Genomic DNA, 17,190 nt, shown 5'->3' with positions numbered 1-17,190 from the left:
GAGACGTTAGGGTGACTGGTGTTCTTGTTAGAAGAGGAAATCTGGACAACAGAGAGAGACGCCAGGGATGCTTGAGCACAGAAAAGACCATGTGTGGACACAATGAGAAGGTGGCCATCTGCAAGCCAAGGAGAGAGACCTCAGAAAAATCAAACCCTCCAACACCTTCTCTAGGACTTTTAGCCTCCAGAACTGTGAGAAAATAAATTTCTGTTGTTTAAGCCACCCAGTCTGTGGTATTTTGTTATGGCAGCCCTAGCAAACACACATACATAATATTTTAAAAGAAAATGTTTTTCTTGATATTTACATTTCATGGTAATCAGAATGTATATTCTTTTTTTTTCTTAAAATTACAGGAGCAGTGTTCCTTTAGTTGGGACTGGGGGCCTTCCTTTCCCACCCAGGGAATCTGGAGAGATGTTAGAATTGAAGCCTATAATATTTGTCATCTGAACTATTTCACATTTTACCCAATATATGGTAAGCTAAGAGACATTATTTCTGGTTTGTACTTTTGCATCTTCTTGTTATAAAAATTGGGTTTATAAATTGAATATATAGATATATTTTTTAGAGATGGTTTTTTTTTTAACTTTGTGGTACATTTAATTTACAAAAGTGAAAAATAGACAGTGATTTGTCATGAAAATTTACAAAATAAAACAGGTAGGGAGGTAGATATTTAGCATGTTTTCCAAAAAAAAAAAAAAAAAAAAGAAAAAGAAAAAGAAAAAGAAAAGAAAGAAAACTAGAGAAAGAATAGCTTTAAGTTTTCCTGAACTAAGTATTCTTTCTTCAAAAAATAGGGCATGCCAGCTTGTATTCCTTTTTGCTGCCTCTGTAGTCACTTTTGGTGTCGAGTTCTTGGTTTGCTCAAATCATTAGACTGACTTTCTATCCCTGTGCATTTTCTCCATAACTATAAGAGCACTCCGGTGAGGGCCCTGATGCACAGGCCGTGGTAGGAGTTGAAAATAAACTGGAAGGTAAACAAGGCATAATGAAAGTCTAATAAGGTGAAGAATGTTACTTTTTCAGTTGAAGGAACTACTCACTATCAAGGAGCATTGAAATAAAACCTCAGAAATCTCACAGATGGCAATGAATCAGTTAAAAGCTGGTTAAATACTGAGTTCTTTGCTCAGTCCTGTGTCTGTTCAGCATAGAAGAGAAATTGAGTGTGTACGGTCTTCCCTGAGGTGCCGCACATTGGTTGAGGTGGGGAAGGAAGTGATAAACAATTACCAAACAAAGATTATGTAATAGTGTTCCAGCATGCGAGCCAAAGTAGTTCAGAAAATCAAAGTTCAGTGAGGATTCGCGAAGTTAGGGAATCAAGGTGAAGGTGGAGGCAAGTGGGATCTTACATGATAGCGTGTGATGCTGAGTCTAATTACATGGAGGCCTGCCCAGATGGAATCAGTAAGAAAGAATGTTGGTGTGTCAGTGTGAAAGTTCTACCTCAGGCCCTGCTGATCTAGATGGAAAGCCAGTAAGAGAGGGTTGGTAATTGCGGAGGTTATTTGGGACTGCTTATATGATTTTTTGCTGCTTTTATTTTTAAACGTTAAAAAGGCACTAAAAGATCTAATTTAAATTGCACATTCTTTTGTTTAGTACTTCTCAAACTATTCTTTTGAGGTGTAACCCAAACTGAGGATTTTTGCCACTAAAATCAAATAACGGTTCATTCTCCCTTCATCTCCTATCCTGACCCATAAGTTTTCTCAGGTATATATAATAGAGTCTAATATAAGAAGGGGTCTGATTTAGCAAAGAGTTACTTATTTAATTATTTTAAAACTTAATCCGGTTTTATGTAGTTTGCAAAAAATACTGTTAAGTTCCAGGTACCCTGATATGGGAAAGAATTTTAAATAACACCACTCTAGTTTAATTTAAAACTTTGACTATAAAGCTAAACATTTCTTCCTGATATGAGTCATTGGAGTTCAATTTATTAGTCACTAGTCACTGGGTCAATTTTATTTGAGTTAAATCAATTTAAATGATGCTTAAAATTCAATTTAGATTCAGTGTAATCAATTCCCCGTATCAACTATATTTTTGAAGTTTTATGACTGCAATGTATTTTGTACTTAACATAGAGAAAAATATGTTTCCTGCTCAGAAGATGTGCCTTGTATGCATAAAGCAGTTAACTCCTATATTTCCAATTAATTTTATAGCTATCAATTTGGTTATTTGCTGTAATAAAGAGAATTGAAGCATAAACTTATGAAAGCATTAGGAGAGGAACTACTTTTAGAAATTTTTTCAGTTTTTTTTTTTTAGTTTTTCTCTGAAAGGCAGCAATTATCACTGAAACCAATAGATATTTAAAATAATATCAATAAGTTAATGTAAAAAAAAGTTAAAAAAGAAAAAAAATAAGTTAACATAGCCTGAATATTTTTATGCATTTATTTGGCATAAACTGTGAGGCAGGAACTATGAGAGTTACTGGAAATAAAAAACATTAATTCATAATAAAAAATAGATACATGTAATTTTTATTTAAATCAAATGTAGTCATTTTTAACATTTAAGTGTGAAATGAGGTTGGTCACAACTATTGCAAACAATGGCTATCTCTGTGGTAGTATTACAGATGGTTTGCATTTTATTCTTCTGCTTACTTGTCTTTTCAAAATTTCAATATTGAGCCTCTATTATATATGTAGTATAGGGAGACAATAGTTATTAAAGCAAACTAATCTAGTAATTTCAGCCAACTCAATATGAAAGCCTAAACTAATTTGTTTATGGGGAACTTTCTGTTAAGGCTAGAAAGAGATAATCTTTTTGCTTTTTTAAATGTTCAATTTATTTCTAATTTAAAATTCATGAGTTTACCGCTGAAGATCAAATGACCAACCACAGTTCCCCACTTAGGTGTGTATAATATGACAGAAAGAAGGGTATAAGACTTTAAAAAATTAACTTGAAGTTTCTGTGAATTAACTTTATATATGTATATACTTTATATATGTATAAATATATATATATATATTTTTTCTGTATTCTTAGACCTTACAACAACGGTTTCTAAACCTTTGCACTTTTCAATATTCTGTGGTCATTTGATTTTGCCCCAACTTCAGCTTCCTAAATGATTTTCACATATTTTTAATGTTTAAGATCATAAATAATAAAAACAAATTAATATTTGAAAAAAAACATTGAGGTCAAAGGAAAACAGGAGTTACTGATGTTTATCTCTAAGTCTCCTGTGATTTATGTAGGTATTAAGAAATACCAATTCATTGGGGATGACTTTCTTTAAACACCGATTAGCAAATATTTATTTGAATGATTCATCCTTGGCCCTGAATATTCTAATCAGGTTTTAAATAGCAGAAACTATTGTAGGACATCCATGCTTTCAGTATTTTAAAAAGTGTAAGATTGACCCTAGTGCTGAAGAGGGATGCTCAGATGTTTTTTACCAGGGTGTGGAAACCACACAAGTCTCTACTGTTCTTTGTCCTTGGGGTGGAGGGGACTGACCCCATCTGCCATGGGGGGTAGAGGGAGGGGCAATCTGGGCTCGATTTGGGTTACTGAGGTATGCAGGGAGGGGAGATGGGGAGAAGGCAACTGGTAAGGGTGGATGCCTCAATTCCCAAGATTAGGACATTTATAAACCAATGATCTGGCCAAAAGTGCAGGCTCTAGGGGGTGTAGTGATGGTGGTGGTGGTGGTGTATGTGTGTGTGTGTGTGTGAGAGAGAGACAGAAACAGAGAGAGAGAAAGAGACAAAAAGAGATCAGAGAGAGACAGAGACAGACATATTATTCATTCATTCCTCATCTCTATGCTAGGTTTTTCATATTCATAACCTGATGTGAATTGTTCACATTGGATCATAAATTCATTAGGGAGGAATGATTGCTTAATTTTATGACCTTTTCATAAGGTTATATAAACATATTAAGTTAAGTTTGTAATAAGTATATTCTGTTGAAACACTACACTGTTCAATCTTTTGTTACCACAGTTAGAAAAAACTAATATAGCAATGTTTTCAACCTGCAAATTCCGTTGCTTTCATACCTCCTCTTCCTGAGCTGAGGTGAGCCGTGGATCTTGGGCTTGTGCTTGGGTCACTTGCACCAGCTCATAGCTCCTTCCCCCACCCTATCCAGATTTACTTACTGCCTCAGCCTAAGGCATCCCTTGCTCATTATGGATGACCTAGCCTTTGAGCTGGAGGACTGAGTCTAGCTCTCAGCTAGTCCCTGGCCTGCCCAGAAGAGGCCTCTATTGAAGGGCATTGCTGCCCTTTGCTTACAGCTTAGTACGGAGAATATAATATGAAGATACAGCAAAGATTTGTCAACCTTGCTTAGAGCCTTATTTGATAAACATGCATTCATTTTTCTCAAGCATTTATTTGAGTCACTTTTTCATTCATCTTTGAACTACTTTACCCATAAAATAATAGTATTCACCCTTGAAAATATCTTTGTAAGTATTTAGGTTGCTTGAATTATCTTGCCTCTGCTTAGGGTCCTTGTTGCTTAGGTAAATTTTCTTCTCTGAAACTTATTAACTTGTTTTGGGTGGCAGGAGGCAGGGGAGATAAGAGAGGATATTTTGCTTTGGGTCTTTTTGCCTTGGTTTCATTTTTGAGGATTTTTGTCCTGCCTAGCAAGCAAGGAGGTCTTGCTGCTTGGTGAAGAAGGGGGAAAAACAGCTGTTGTAACTAACCGTGAGCCTGCCTTTTTGGCTAGTGCAACTGTTAGCTCCTTGAAAAGCAGCTGCTTCAGTCTGTGCTATGATTCTACTAGTACAGGAAAATATCTTACCTTCTAATTTACACATTCCGTGGCTCTGTCATTTCAGCTTGGTTGCATTACTGTTTCTTCAAATGCACAGGACTACCTTTTTTGGGGGGGCGGGGGACTACTTTTAACTGCAGTTTTTCCTTGCCTGCAGTTTTTCTTGCAGCAAGGAGCCAGCAGGCAGAAGGGGGAGCTGGGAGGAGATCAGCAGGGCACAGCTAATCAAAGCAGCTCTCTTTGGATAGCTTCTTTTCCTCAGTGAGATGAAGTATTATTTTCTTCTCACACAAGCAGTCTACCGACGTCTACAGATCCATTTCATGTCGACCTGAGTGTCGTCTGCCTCTGAGCTTCCATTTCCCTGCTGGTCCTTGACACTCCCTCCCCCAACCGATACCAACCTATATTCTTAACTGTGACCTTTGGGTAAATTTTGTTTCTCTAAGTACGTTCTCAGAGTTGGAGACATCTTTGCCTTCTTTTTTTTTTGGATTGGGGTATAATTTATAGTGCCTGTCAAGGTTTATATACAGTAATTACTCAAGAAATATATTTCACGTGTTTGACAGAAATGCTCATATAACTCTTTGCATGCCCTTGTCAGGTAGTTCGGGTTACAAAGACGGTATTTTGACAAGTGGAGGAACTGCGGCACCATGTAATTACACATTTAGTGGAGGGTCAGACCCATTCTCTGTTTTTAGATTGCTGTGTTCTTTCTTTTTTTACAAAGATCCTTGTATTAAGAGGCTAATATTTCATTGTTGCAGTGTCCCCCAGATGCTTTGTTTCACATTGAATGTATTTGATAGTTGGACTTAAGACTCTGAAAGGCAATAAGTACCTTTGCTTTTCCTCATTGTTCATATATACGTTTCAATCAGTGTGTGCTTGCTAGTGTCATTCTTTTTGTCAGGTGCTTCCGTGAGAGCCACACAGAAAGTAGAGAGCACCAGTGTCAGGAAACCTGGGCCCTCGTCCTGTCCATTGGCTGAGGAGATCTTGAGCAGTGCCTGAAACTGGGGCCTCAGGAACCTCACCCACAAAGCGATTGGGGGTTCTCCAAGGTTCTTCTGCTCCGTGGTTCTTTTTACAACTTAGCGAGGGTGTAAGTGTGGAAGGACCCAATTTTTCTTGAAGCTACACATCATGTGATTAGATGCAGACATTGATACTTGAGATTTTATTACAATCAATCAAACCAAGGCTATGGTATAGTTTGAGGATATGACTTCCCGGTACTTATCGACACACGTGAATGATTAACTCAGCCATCTTCTTATGTTTCTATTTTCCATGTCTCTTACAGTTTTTTCTCCCAGACAACTGAATAAAGCTTTTTTCTTTCTTTCGTTTTCTCTTTTTTTCCAACCACATCTTTACAAGGAAGTAAAGTATGAATATAAAAATATGAGGTATGAATATAAAAAAAAGCTGGCATTTTTTAGAGGATTTTAAAGGTTAACGTATTGGACACGTCCACACAAAGTGTAGTTGTCTTGATGATCCTTTGAATGAAGGAGCAGCAGAGACATTAATCTGGGCTATGTAGTGGCTTCCCCTTTCTACAAAATCCCATCCAGGGCAGACACATGGTGGGTTTTTTTTTTATTTGTTTGTTTTCAAGATCCCTCGCTGAGTCAGCTCTGGGAAAACTGGAAAACGAGTCAGTGGCCAGAACCACATTCTCTGCCATCCTCTGGGTTGCCTTCTGGTGATGCTATATGAACAAATTATAGACCATAGTCTCTTCTGTAGAGGCACAGGACATCAGCAAGGACAGCACTGAGCCTTCAGGCCAGGGAAGCCTGAATTGTAGAGAGGGCTGGTCAGCCTTGCCTGTGCACCTGTTTTAATGAAGAGTTCTGGTCATGCTTGAGCCTAGAGTTGTTCAGTCAGGGCAGTGTGAGGAGAGGATGTAAAAGTTGGTGTAATTGGGAAGAATGAGCTCTGTAGGAGATTCTGGATGAGGTAACAGTCCTTCTTTCCTACCCTAACCCCGGTCCTTTGTTCTTTTTGAAATTATCTTGCATTCCCTTTCAGGGAGCTGGGGATGATAGGTATTCTTTAGGAAATGGTAACTTGTTAATGCTAGGAGCAATATGACAGGAAGCTGTATTCTAGAAATGGGTCTTAATTTATCAGCTGGGGTTCTCTTTAACTAGAACTAGGATTATAAATTTTAAAACTGGAAGATGAAAAGAAGTGACCAAGTAGTATCAGGAAAACTACTGATTATTTAAGACTTTGTGATTTGTAAACCTAAACTGCTTAATTTTCCACATGATACAGGAGGGAAGGGCTTTACTTCATTTGGAAGAAGAGGAGAGGGTAAAAATATGTTGGTATAGTGTAACTGGGGATGATATTGTAGGCTCATAAATCTTAATATTGGGTTTTTAATTCTACAGCCTTAGTTTTTTCATTTAGCAGTGCCCAAGGGAGTTAACAGGATGTGCTCCAGAGGGGAGCTGGCTTGCTTGAGAACCTTCCATATTCAGAGAAAAAGAAACTGGGGGGCTTTGCCAATGCTCTTTGAGGATTGCGCTGTCTGTCTTCCCTCCAGAGGCGTCACTAACAGCTGATTCTCCTGCTGAAGAGGAAGTGACAGGAAACAGCAAAGGAGCTGCTTGGTTCGTAGGAGGTGCCCAGAGGGCAGAACTAAAATTGTTAGGAGGAAATGAAAGAGAAGTGGATTTTAAATCCACAGAAAGAGGGACTTTGTAGTAGCCAAAGCTAGCTACAAAAATGGGAAGGCTGTTTGGTGAGGCAGAGCTTTGTCATTGGAGATGTTTAAAAAAAAATGTTCTAGTTGAAATGGCCTTTATAAGGAATATTCTAGGGCAGAGATCAGCAAACTTTTTCTGTAAAAATTCACATAGTGAATAGTTTAGGCTTTGGGGCTGTATGGCATCTGTTGCAACTATTTGACTCTGCTGTGGTAGTACAAAGACGACCAAAGACAACACATAAACAAATGAGCGTGTCTGCTGTATTAGTCTGCTCGGACTCCCCTAACAAAATGCCATACACAGTGTGGCTTAAATAATAAATTTATTTCTTGCAGTTCTGGGGATTGGGAAGTCCAAGATCAAGGTGCTGTTTGATTGAGTTTCTGATGAGGGCTTCCTTCCTGGCTTGCAGACAGCCACCTTCTTGCTGTGTTCTCAAAAGGTGGAGAGAGTGAGAGAGATATCTCTCTTCCTCTCCTAAGGCTACAGTCCTATTAGATTATTGCCCCACCCTCATGAACTCATTTAACCTTAATTACCTTGTAAAGACCTGAAGCTTATGGCTTGAACATACGAATTTGGGAGGAGAGGGGCATAATTCAGTCCCTAGCAGCTGTGCTCCAACAAAGCTTTATTTATTAAAACAAAAAACACTTTATAAAAAGAGGTGGGTCAGATTTGTCCCATGTACCATAGTTTGCCAACCTGTTGTGTAGAGGGAATCAAACACTGTTGAGAGAGTAGACTAGGTGATCTATCAGCTGATAGATTCAAAACCAGGAGGCTATGGGTGGATAAGCTGCAAAATTGGCTAGATCAAAACAAACTGAATTCAGGGCTCACTGACTAGTGTTTCTCAGAATGAATCATTTAATAAATAAAAGTAGTTCTTCAGTCTGGGATTAATTTTACTTCAGGATGCATAAAATCCATCTAGACTTTTGGCTGATGAGAGATGCAAATGATGAGCTGTTCTTTAGAATGGGCCTGGTGTGGTCCTACAGTTGGAAGCAATGCCAGTTACAGTGTCTTTGGTCACTGATCAGTATACAAACCCATTTTTCTTTCTTTTGCAGCAAAGCCATGATTATCAATCCCCTCGTTATTTGTGGAAGAAGGATCCCTAAGATATTTCTCAGCCTATAACATTCTTCCTCCCCTTCTTCAGAGAGAAAAATAGAACCCACTCAACAGAAACTCCCTCCATGTCTTGGCATGAATCATACAAACTTAAGTGCATCTGCACTAGCCACTGCTCTTCTCCTTCCTTTCTGTAGTGGTAAAGAATAAGAACCTTCGTTGCTGGCTCTCACACCTATTAGGGTCCTCAACCCCTGTTTCTTCTGTGTAATCTAAAAAGAAAGACTCTGTTTTTCCACCCAGCTCTTGCCCAAATCATATCTCAGCACCGCCATATTTAAAAATCGAAATGAAGCACAAACCCAATTCCAGAGACATTAAACTGACAATGTAAATTTAACGGGAGTGGGAGGAAGGGGTTATACTGCACATAATACATAACTGTTCTTCCAAACCCTCTTGAAACATTCTGCCCTGTCCCCAAACTCCACACCCAAAGTCACATTCCTCATGGCAGCTCCCTCATCTTACTTTTTTCCCTGTAAGTTTCCTTTTCAGTCTTCTACCCTCTTCCTTCTGAACACCACTGTCTTTGCCTCCTCTCTATTCCTGGATTTTCCAAGTGGCACTTTCTACTGCTTTTTGCACAGACAGAGACTTTGTGTCACTCTGGTTCCTCCATATGCATACTGGCATATCACTGTGCTGGGGCCCCTAGCGATTTTTATAAAATGCAAATCAGATCATGTTATGCCCTTTGATGAAAAATCTTAAATGACTCCCCATTAATCTAGGGTGGAATTGCCAAACTTCTCACCTGTCCTAAGAGACCCAGCATGATCTGGACCCTGGTTACCTCTTCAGTCATACCAAGCCCCCCTCACCAGATCCGTCATTGCCAAAGTCCTTGTTACAGCGTTGTTCTTTCTCATTCATGGGCTTTCACACTCTTCCCTGTGCCCAGAATACTTGTCATCTTCTTCTGCACTTAGCTAAAGCATCCTTTGGTCTCAGCTAGATGCTGCTTTCTAATGAAAGCCTTCCTTAACCCTCTGTTGGTAAGACGTGCTTCCTTACTTCCTATGTATATTTCTCAGAACATTTTATTTCTCTCATCCTGATATTATCACGCTTTTGTACTTGTCTGCATAGACTCTTAGTTCATGTGGGCAGGGGCCATGTTTATCCTGGTCACCATTTAATTCCCATTACTTAGCAAAGTACACCGCACATAGGAGGTTTTCAGTAAATAGTTCTTCTATGAATTATCTACATTTAAAATATATCTCTATGTTTTGCATTTGATTAATTCTAATATATATAAATGTATACCTTATTAAATAGCTTTAAAACCCTCAGTATTTTTACTTTATAAAAGGAACAAGTGTGCATCATTCTTGGAAAATTTATGTTATCATTTGTCATTTTTCTGTTTGTTCCCTATTTAAAAAGTTATTATGAATTATAATCATAACACTTTTCGAGTGGAAGTCTATATAAAAATATAATTTTAGTTATTCTTCTTCAGAATGAAGGATTAAACTCTGAAGATTAAAAGAAAATTTTTACTGAACTTTTTATTATAATAACATTGGGGAACACTTACAGGTGTAGAAGCTGCTTTGGTCTTTGATGGATCCTGAAGAGTGCAGGGATAATGCTTGGCATATTTTATATATATATATATTTTTTTTTTTTTTTTCTTTTTCTCTTTATGCTTTAGATAACACTGCCCAGGAGTGGAATCTTGAAATAGAATCTTCTTTTGATGTTGTCAGCTCAAAGCCAGTTGGTGGCCAAGTGATTGTAGCCATCCCTAAATTGCAAACACAGCAGACATACAACATTAAACTTCAGCCTGGGGAAGGGATTGTTGAGCTATTTGTGAAAATTAACAAGGTGAATAGTGGTACTTCCTGAGAAGCACTGGATGAAAAGCAATACCTGTTCAAAAGAAATGGTTAGAAAGAAGGGGCTGAGTATGAAAGAAAAATCTACTTTCTCCATTTAGTTTTTTTTTTTCCATTTTCTTCTCTATTTTTAACCTCTTATATATTTTATGTGAGTATGAGCTTAGGAATGATTTTCCCAAATTTTAACATTAAGAAAATGGAGAATAAGTGATTAATTTGGCAACCTTTTCTTTCAAGAAGTAAGTTCTATTTTGATTTTTTTCTACAGTATTTGCAAAAATACTGAACCCAAAATGCATTCTATGCATAACATTTAAATAGTAGTGATTATTTTTGGTATCTGTCAATTATTTTGAATATTGGTGCTTATTCTACATGCAGAATTCTAATTCTAAACTCATGATCTTTCATAGGTAGAGGTGGAATGGATTTTACCATTTCTTTTTCCTTTTTCTATTTCTCTAATTGATAATTGTGAGCTGAAAAGGATAGAGCAAAATAATATTCAGTAACTGGTTCAGATAAAGTAAGAACTCAAAATGATTTACAGTGCTAGCCTTGAAAAAAGAGTTAACTTCAAAGTCCAATTCTAAGTCTGTAGAATGTAGAATAAATGGTAAGCTCAAGTGTTAGAGATAAGATTTGTTTTTCTGAACACATGTTACTCTGTTTTTCCCTTTCTCTTTTAGAGTATTTTTTTTATTTTTATTTTTTTATTAAAAGATGACCGGTAAGGGGATCTTAACCCTCGACTTGGTGTTGTCAGCACCACGCTCAGCCAGTGAGCAAACCGACCATCCCTATATGGGATCCGAACCCGGGGCCTTGGTGTTATCAGCACCACACTCTCCCGAGTGAGCCACGGGCCGGCCCTCTTTTGGAGTATTAATTCATGCTAAACTATTAGCATGTGGATTTTAAAATATTATCTTTGGATTGGTATGATTTAGCATAGCATACATAGGGAGATTTGTATTGTTTTAGAACCTAGAGTTTCTGTGTTTGATTATATGAGAAATTTAAATGATGCTCTGAATCATATAATTTTGCTGAAAATAAACCACATTACTTAGAATGACTTATTTTTTAAAAGAATGTTACTGTAGAAACTTGGTGGCCTCATGGACATGGAAATCAGACTGGGTACAACATGACAATTCTTTTTGAACTGGATGGAGGCTTAAATATCGAAAAATCAGCTAAGGTAAGTAAGTACTTCAAAATATTTTGTGAAAAAATTCTATTTGTTAAAATAGCAATGCAGATCTTTGTAGGAAAAGAAGAAACCAGCAAAACTCTTATAACCCCACCACTCAGAGATAATCTCTGGTAACAGCACTCAAAAGCTTCTGTATGTGTGTGTATTTATATTTTTAAATGGATGAGACTTTACATATTATTTTGTTAATAGTCTCCTGCTGTACTTTTTAATTGTACTTTACATCAAAGTAATACGTATGTATAATTTTAAAGCTCAAATATTACCAGAAGGATTATTCAAAAAATAGGATCCCTTGCCCAGCCCTTTTTATTCCTACTTTTTACTTCCCAGAAATTTTTCAACTTTTAAAATTTTTAACTTTTACTTATTTCTCTGCCATTTATCTTCATTTTTCCAAATAGCATACTTCTACTAATTTTTCAGTCCTGCTCAGTTTGGGATACAGCAGTAGCAACTGTAAGGAACTGCACTTTGTTATATATTAGCTATAGGCTACTTACTTAATCCTTCAATGCCATTTTTTAAATGTGTAAAATGGGGACAGTAAATGAGGTAGCTTCAATCTGGCTTATGACAGTCATAGTATATAGTACGTAGTAATGATATTAATTCTCTTTTACATTTTCTTCTTCCCCTGACATCAGACTTTGGTTGTTCATAGTTGGCTGGAGATTGCACTGTTATAACACCTCTTACGTTAGGTATTACCTCACCTGTGGGCCGGACACCATGCTGGCTTTGGGGATATGTCCTTCAGGAGCTCATTTCCTATTTTTCTTTTTTCAATCATGCTATGTATTTTCTGAGACACTGCGAATGTGTGTGTGTGTGTGTGTGTGTGTGCGCACATGCACACGTGCACAGTATATACAGGGAGAACATGTCTGGACCTGTCTAAAGGGCTAAAGCATTCGCTATTATTCTTATTTTGCTATGGGGATGGCCAGGAATCATTTGAAAATGCAAGAATTCCAAAGTAGACAACAGACATTTCACTTGGGGTGAGACCTAATGCTGTGGATTAAATTGTGTCTCCCAAGTCCATGTATTAGAAATTCAACCCCCATGTAACAGTGTTAAGAGAATGAGGGATCCTAATATGGTAATTGATGGGTGGGCCTTGAAGAGGTGATTAGATTGTGAGGACCATGTCCCAGTAAGTGGATTCATAAATTGATGGTTTAATGGTGGTTGTGGGTATGGTTCTGAGGACTTTAAAGGGAGAAGGAGTGAGAAGTTAGCTATCTCTCTGCTCTGCCATTCTGCCATTCTGCCATGTGAGACCCCTGTATCACTGTTGCCACCAACAAGGCTTTCACCACATGTGTTCCCAGGACTTTGGACTTCCCAGACTCTGAAACTATAAGCAACAAATTTCATTTTCTTACAAGTTACCCAGTTCCAGTTTTGTTATAAGCAACAGAAATGTACTAATGCGCCTGATGTGTCAAATGCTTGGCTTTCTATCCTAAAAGGTCTGAGTTACCTTTGAGAGGGTCACCCTGTGGGTAAGCTAAGTGCTCCTCCTCAACATATTCTGCAGTTGGTTTGTTCATACCAGCGTCACCACAAACATGTGAGTAATGTGTTGCACTACGATGTTGTGACGGCTATGATGCCACTAGGCAACAGGAATTTTTTAGCTCCATTATAATCTTATGGGACCGCTGTCTTATATGCAGTCCGATATTGACTGAAAGGTCAATATGCAGTGCATGACTGTATTTAATAATTTTAATGGAGAAAAAATACAGTGGAGAAACCTAGTGGACTATCATAATTAAGTGATTATCATCACCAATGAAACAAAGTGACACTGTGTCCACTCGATAAGCTACCACAAGAAGAACACAGCATCACTTCTCTTCATGCTGCCAAAAACAGATGACCTGGATCTAATTACGAGGAAGCATCAGACTATTCCCATTTGCTAAAATCTTTAAATCTCCTTCAATCTTCGATCTATTATAATCTTCACAAATTTCAAGGAAAGACTGAGGAACTGTTCCACATTGAAAGAGACTATTTTATTATAATGTTATTGGGGCTCCATGAAACTTGAAAGGGCTCTGTGGGTGAAGGATATACAGGGGTTTGTTGTATCATTGTTATGACTTTTCTGTAAGTTTGAAGTGGTTTCAACATAAAATGACACCATTAAGAGAATGAAAAGCAACAGCAGCAAAGTCCTGATGTGAGGAGGCGAGTAGAGAGCAAAAGACTGAAAAGAGTGAAAAGTAGGGAGAGAGTGGGCAGGGCAAGGTCTCTGATAAGGTAGGAGAGGGTGGCATCCACCACACGGTGCATGGGTTCACTGTGGGGTGAGGGACTCTGTTTTTGTTGTAACAGAGGTAAAACATGAAATAATATATGTAGAGGAAAGGATACAGTTTAAGGTTGGAGGTAATTTTGAAGGTTTCCAGGACCACTTAAAGTGTATTTTCTTTCTGTGGAACTTCCAATCTCTTCATTCAGTGGAACTTTAAGAAGAAAAAGTAAACTGGAGAAAAAATGTTTAGGGAATTCTGGTCAAATAATTTTTTCTGTCCTGGGAGCTGGGATGCCAAGTTGTCTGCTGAGCATAAAGGGGCCAATGAGAAGTATGAGGAAAGTGGAGTCCTGAGATAGCCATTCTGGAAAAAAGGATACAAAGGGCTAAGGCAGCGTTATGGGATTGTTAGGCAGCATTGAAGACACAGTTGAGGTCGAAGACTGTCTAAGTCTCTTTTTGTGAGAGTCAGAGTACCATTAATCTAAAAGAATGTTGATTTGTAGTTGTGACTCAGGCTGGTTGGTAGGTGGTGTTTTGCAAGGCATTGCAGATACGTGGAATTGTTTTCTGGGCCTTCTACCTACCCTACTGAACACATGCTAATTAAATCTCTCATATTTGAGCAATACCTTAGAATTTGAGGTGAGGTTTGGGATCAAAACTAGGGCTATATGGTGTCTTTTAACCTTATTTGTTTTTGGACTTGTGGGTTTAATGCTATGGTTTTTGAAATTACCTTCTTATTTCTAAAATGTAATAAGAACAATAGTTCTATATCATGTAGAAGTTTTAAGGTACTATTTTATTTAGCCTGTTAAAATCTTACTGAAACATTTTAATCAGTTTTATGTCTTGCTCATGAGAAGGTTCGGAAGAGAGCAGTGAAGGTGATTAAAGGAAGAAAGAATAAGGAAGTAAGATAATTTAACTCCAAGAAGAGCTGAGGAAATGTTTGGTAATTCTTTAGCTTGTTCTTTGAGATTTTTTTTTTTCATCATATACAGTGGTCTGGGTGTGGGAGAGGACGTGAGTTTGGAGTGGAGCATGTGAGATGAGCTTAGTTAAGGGAGAGGCTCTCCGGTAGTCAAGGTTGTTTATACTAGAATGAGTAACTGAGGAGCATTTCAGAATTCATTTGCAGTGAGAACTTCCAGATAGTATTTATGCCCATTTGCTCATTTGTCAGGGATGGTAGAGGATCGAATGATCTCTCATGCCTCCCTACACCTCCATGATTGCCCATAAAGGAAATCAGAATGACAGAAAAATTTGAGCTCTTTGCAAATTGCAGGAATCAATGTGTGCTTCTGAAATTTAGATCAAAAGTATAGGTTAATGCCAAATTTGGTAAGAGAGATGATGATACCTAGTGCACCTTTGTTTCCATCTAGGGCGGTTCTTCCAGGGGATTCAATTTCTTACCAGTCCTAAATTTCTTAATCTTTTCAGATGATCTCAGACTTGCCGGGTTTCAGTCACTGAGATGTTGGCTGCCCTTTGCCATCATCATCTGCATCCTGGCACAAGTATCTCAGTCTTATTTCTTTCCAGCCTTTCTTTGGTGGGAATGTGCCAGACTGGGATTCCTTTTTATTTTTTACTTATGGTGAAATACATCACATATACAGAAATACACACAAAACATAAGTGAAGAGCTTAATGAATTATCAGAAAGTGAACACTCATGAACTGTCATCCAGATCAAGAAGTAGAATGTTCCTAGCACCTCTGAAGTGCTCCTGCCTTTTGTGAGCCTCCCCACCTGCTACCCCCCACCTTCCTTTCCAAAGATCCACTACCCTGACATCTAATACTAGTTTATTTTTGCCTGTTTTTGAATTTTATATACACGGGAGCATATAATATGTATTATTTTGTGTCTCGTTGATTTGGCTCAACATTATGTTTGTGACATTTAGATATGGTGTTGCGTGTAGCTGTAGTTTGTCTTTTTACATTGCTGTATAATATTTCATTGTATTACACATACTGCTGTTGAAATTGGAGTAGTTTTCGGTCTTGGCTATTCCAAGTAATGCTGCTATGAACATTACTGATATAATCCTTGGAGCACATATGCCCTCAACAGCTTTTCTGCTGGGAGTGGAATTGCTGGATTACTGGGTATGCATAGGTTCAGCTTTTATAAATAATGATGAACTGCTTTCCAAAGTGGTCATATGAGTTTCACCTGTGCTCCACATGCTCCAAATGCTCACCAACACTTGGTATTGTGTCAGATGGGACTTTAAACACTGTTTTCTCATCACCAGTCCCTCCCTCTTTCTCACCTCTATTGCTCTTGTTTCCTGATGGTTTTATTGTTACCCTGGGCTTACTTTATGCAAAAATATTCCTATTTCTAAAATATTTCATTGAACTCCATCTTGCTTCAGTTTATATCTTTCTTTCTTGCCTCTCTTCCACTGAGTTAGACACGTGTTTTAATTTTTGTTTACTGAGTATGTCATAAAACAGGAGCACATTTGACTCAGACAAAAGGCCTTGGGGAAGTTACAAATTTTGGATGCAGCCCATACAGCAGAAACGTATGGGATCATAAAAGGAATACAGACACTATAGCGAGGGGAAAGTGCTGACTACATTTCTTTGTGAACATGGCAGAATATCCTGATAACTGAAAATTTTTTTATGTTGAAAGGAGTGACTTTGTAGCGAATGGTTTAAGCATGCAGGGAGGTAACATGAGGAAAAAATCATCAGGCATTTTAAAAATTAATAAATAACAAAATAAAAGATAAGTGTTGGGCTATCATAAATTCTGCCAAAAATAGTCATTGCATGTGGGGCCTTACAAGTCTTGGAGATTCAGCTTTATCAGTTTGGGAAACCAACTTGATTTAACAAAAGAGAAAGTTCTGTGTATAAGTAATAATGGGAGAGGCTACTCTGGGTAGAGGAATAAAAAAATCTTCCCAGTCCCTGTTTTTGTCATTTTCTGCTCAGGTTAATTGAATATTTTCATCCTTCTAGTAGATTATACTGAATTACTAGGTAATGTGTGTTAATGGCATAATAAATATATATATATATTTTTTCCTTTTTGTCTTTTTTCGTGTCTGGCAACGGATCGCAACCCTCAGTGTCGCTCCCGTACCGGACCAGGACCGGCAACGGGATCGCAACCCTCGGTGTTGCTCCCGCACCTCGCTCAGCCAG

The 17,190-nt window shown here is 37.9% G+C and overlaps 1 protein-coding gene across 1 annotated transcript in view; it reads left to right on the top strand.

Annotated features, from left to right (window-relative positions):
* Positions 1 to 17,190, top strand: part of MANBA (mannosidase, beta A, lysosomal) — a 99,597-nt gene that overhangs the window by 24,083 nt on the left and 58,324 nt on the right. The window contains exons 5-7 of the mRNA XM_008580838.1: positions 360 to 483; positions 10,327 to 10,502; positions 11,610 to 11,720. Of these exons, the coding sequence (XP_008579060.1) occupies positions 360 to 483; positions 10,327 to 10,502; positions 11,610 to 11,720 (411 nt within the window). The remainder of the gene's footprint in view (positions 1 to 359; positions 484 to 10,326; positions 10,503 to 11,609; positions 11,721 to 17,190) is intronic.

Source organism: Galeopterus variegatus, unplaced genomic scaffold (genome assembly GCF_000696425.1).
Source record: "Galeopterus variegatus unplaced genomic scaffold, G_variegatus-3.0.2 Scaffold88, whole genome shotgun sequence".
NCBI classification, from domain to species: domain Eukaryota; kingdom Metazoa; phylum Chordata; class Mammalia; order Dermoptera; family Cynocephalidae; genus Galeopterus; species Galeopterus variegatus.
The sequence above is the reverse complement of the archived record's forward strand: the minus strand, read 5'-3'. Positions and strand labels throughout refer to the sequence as shown.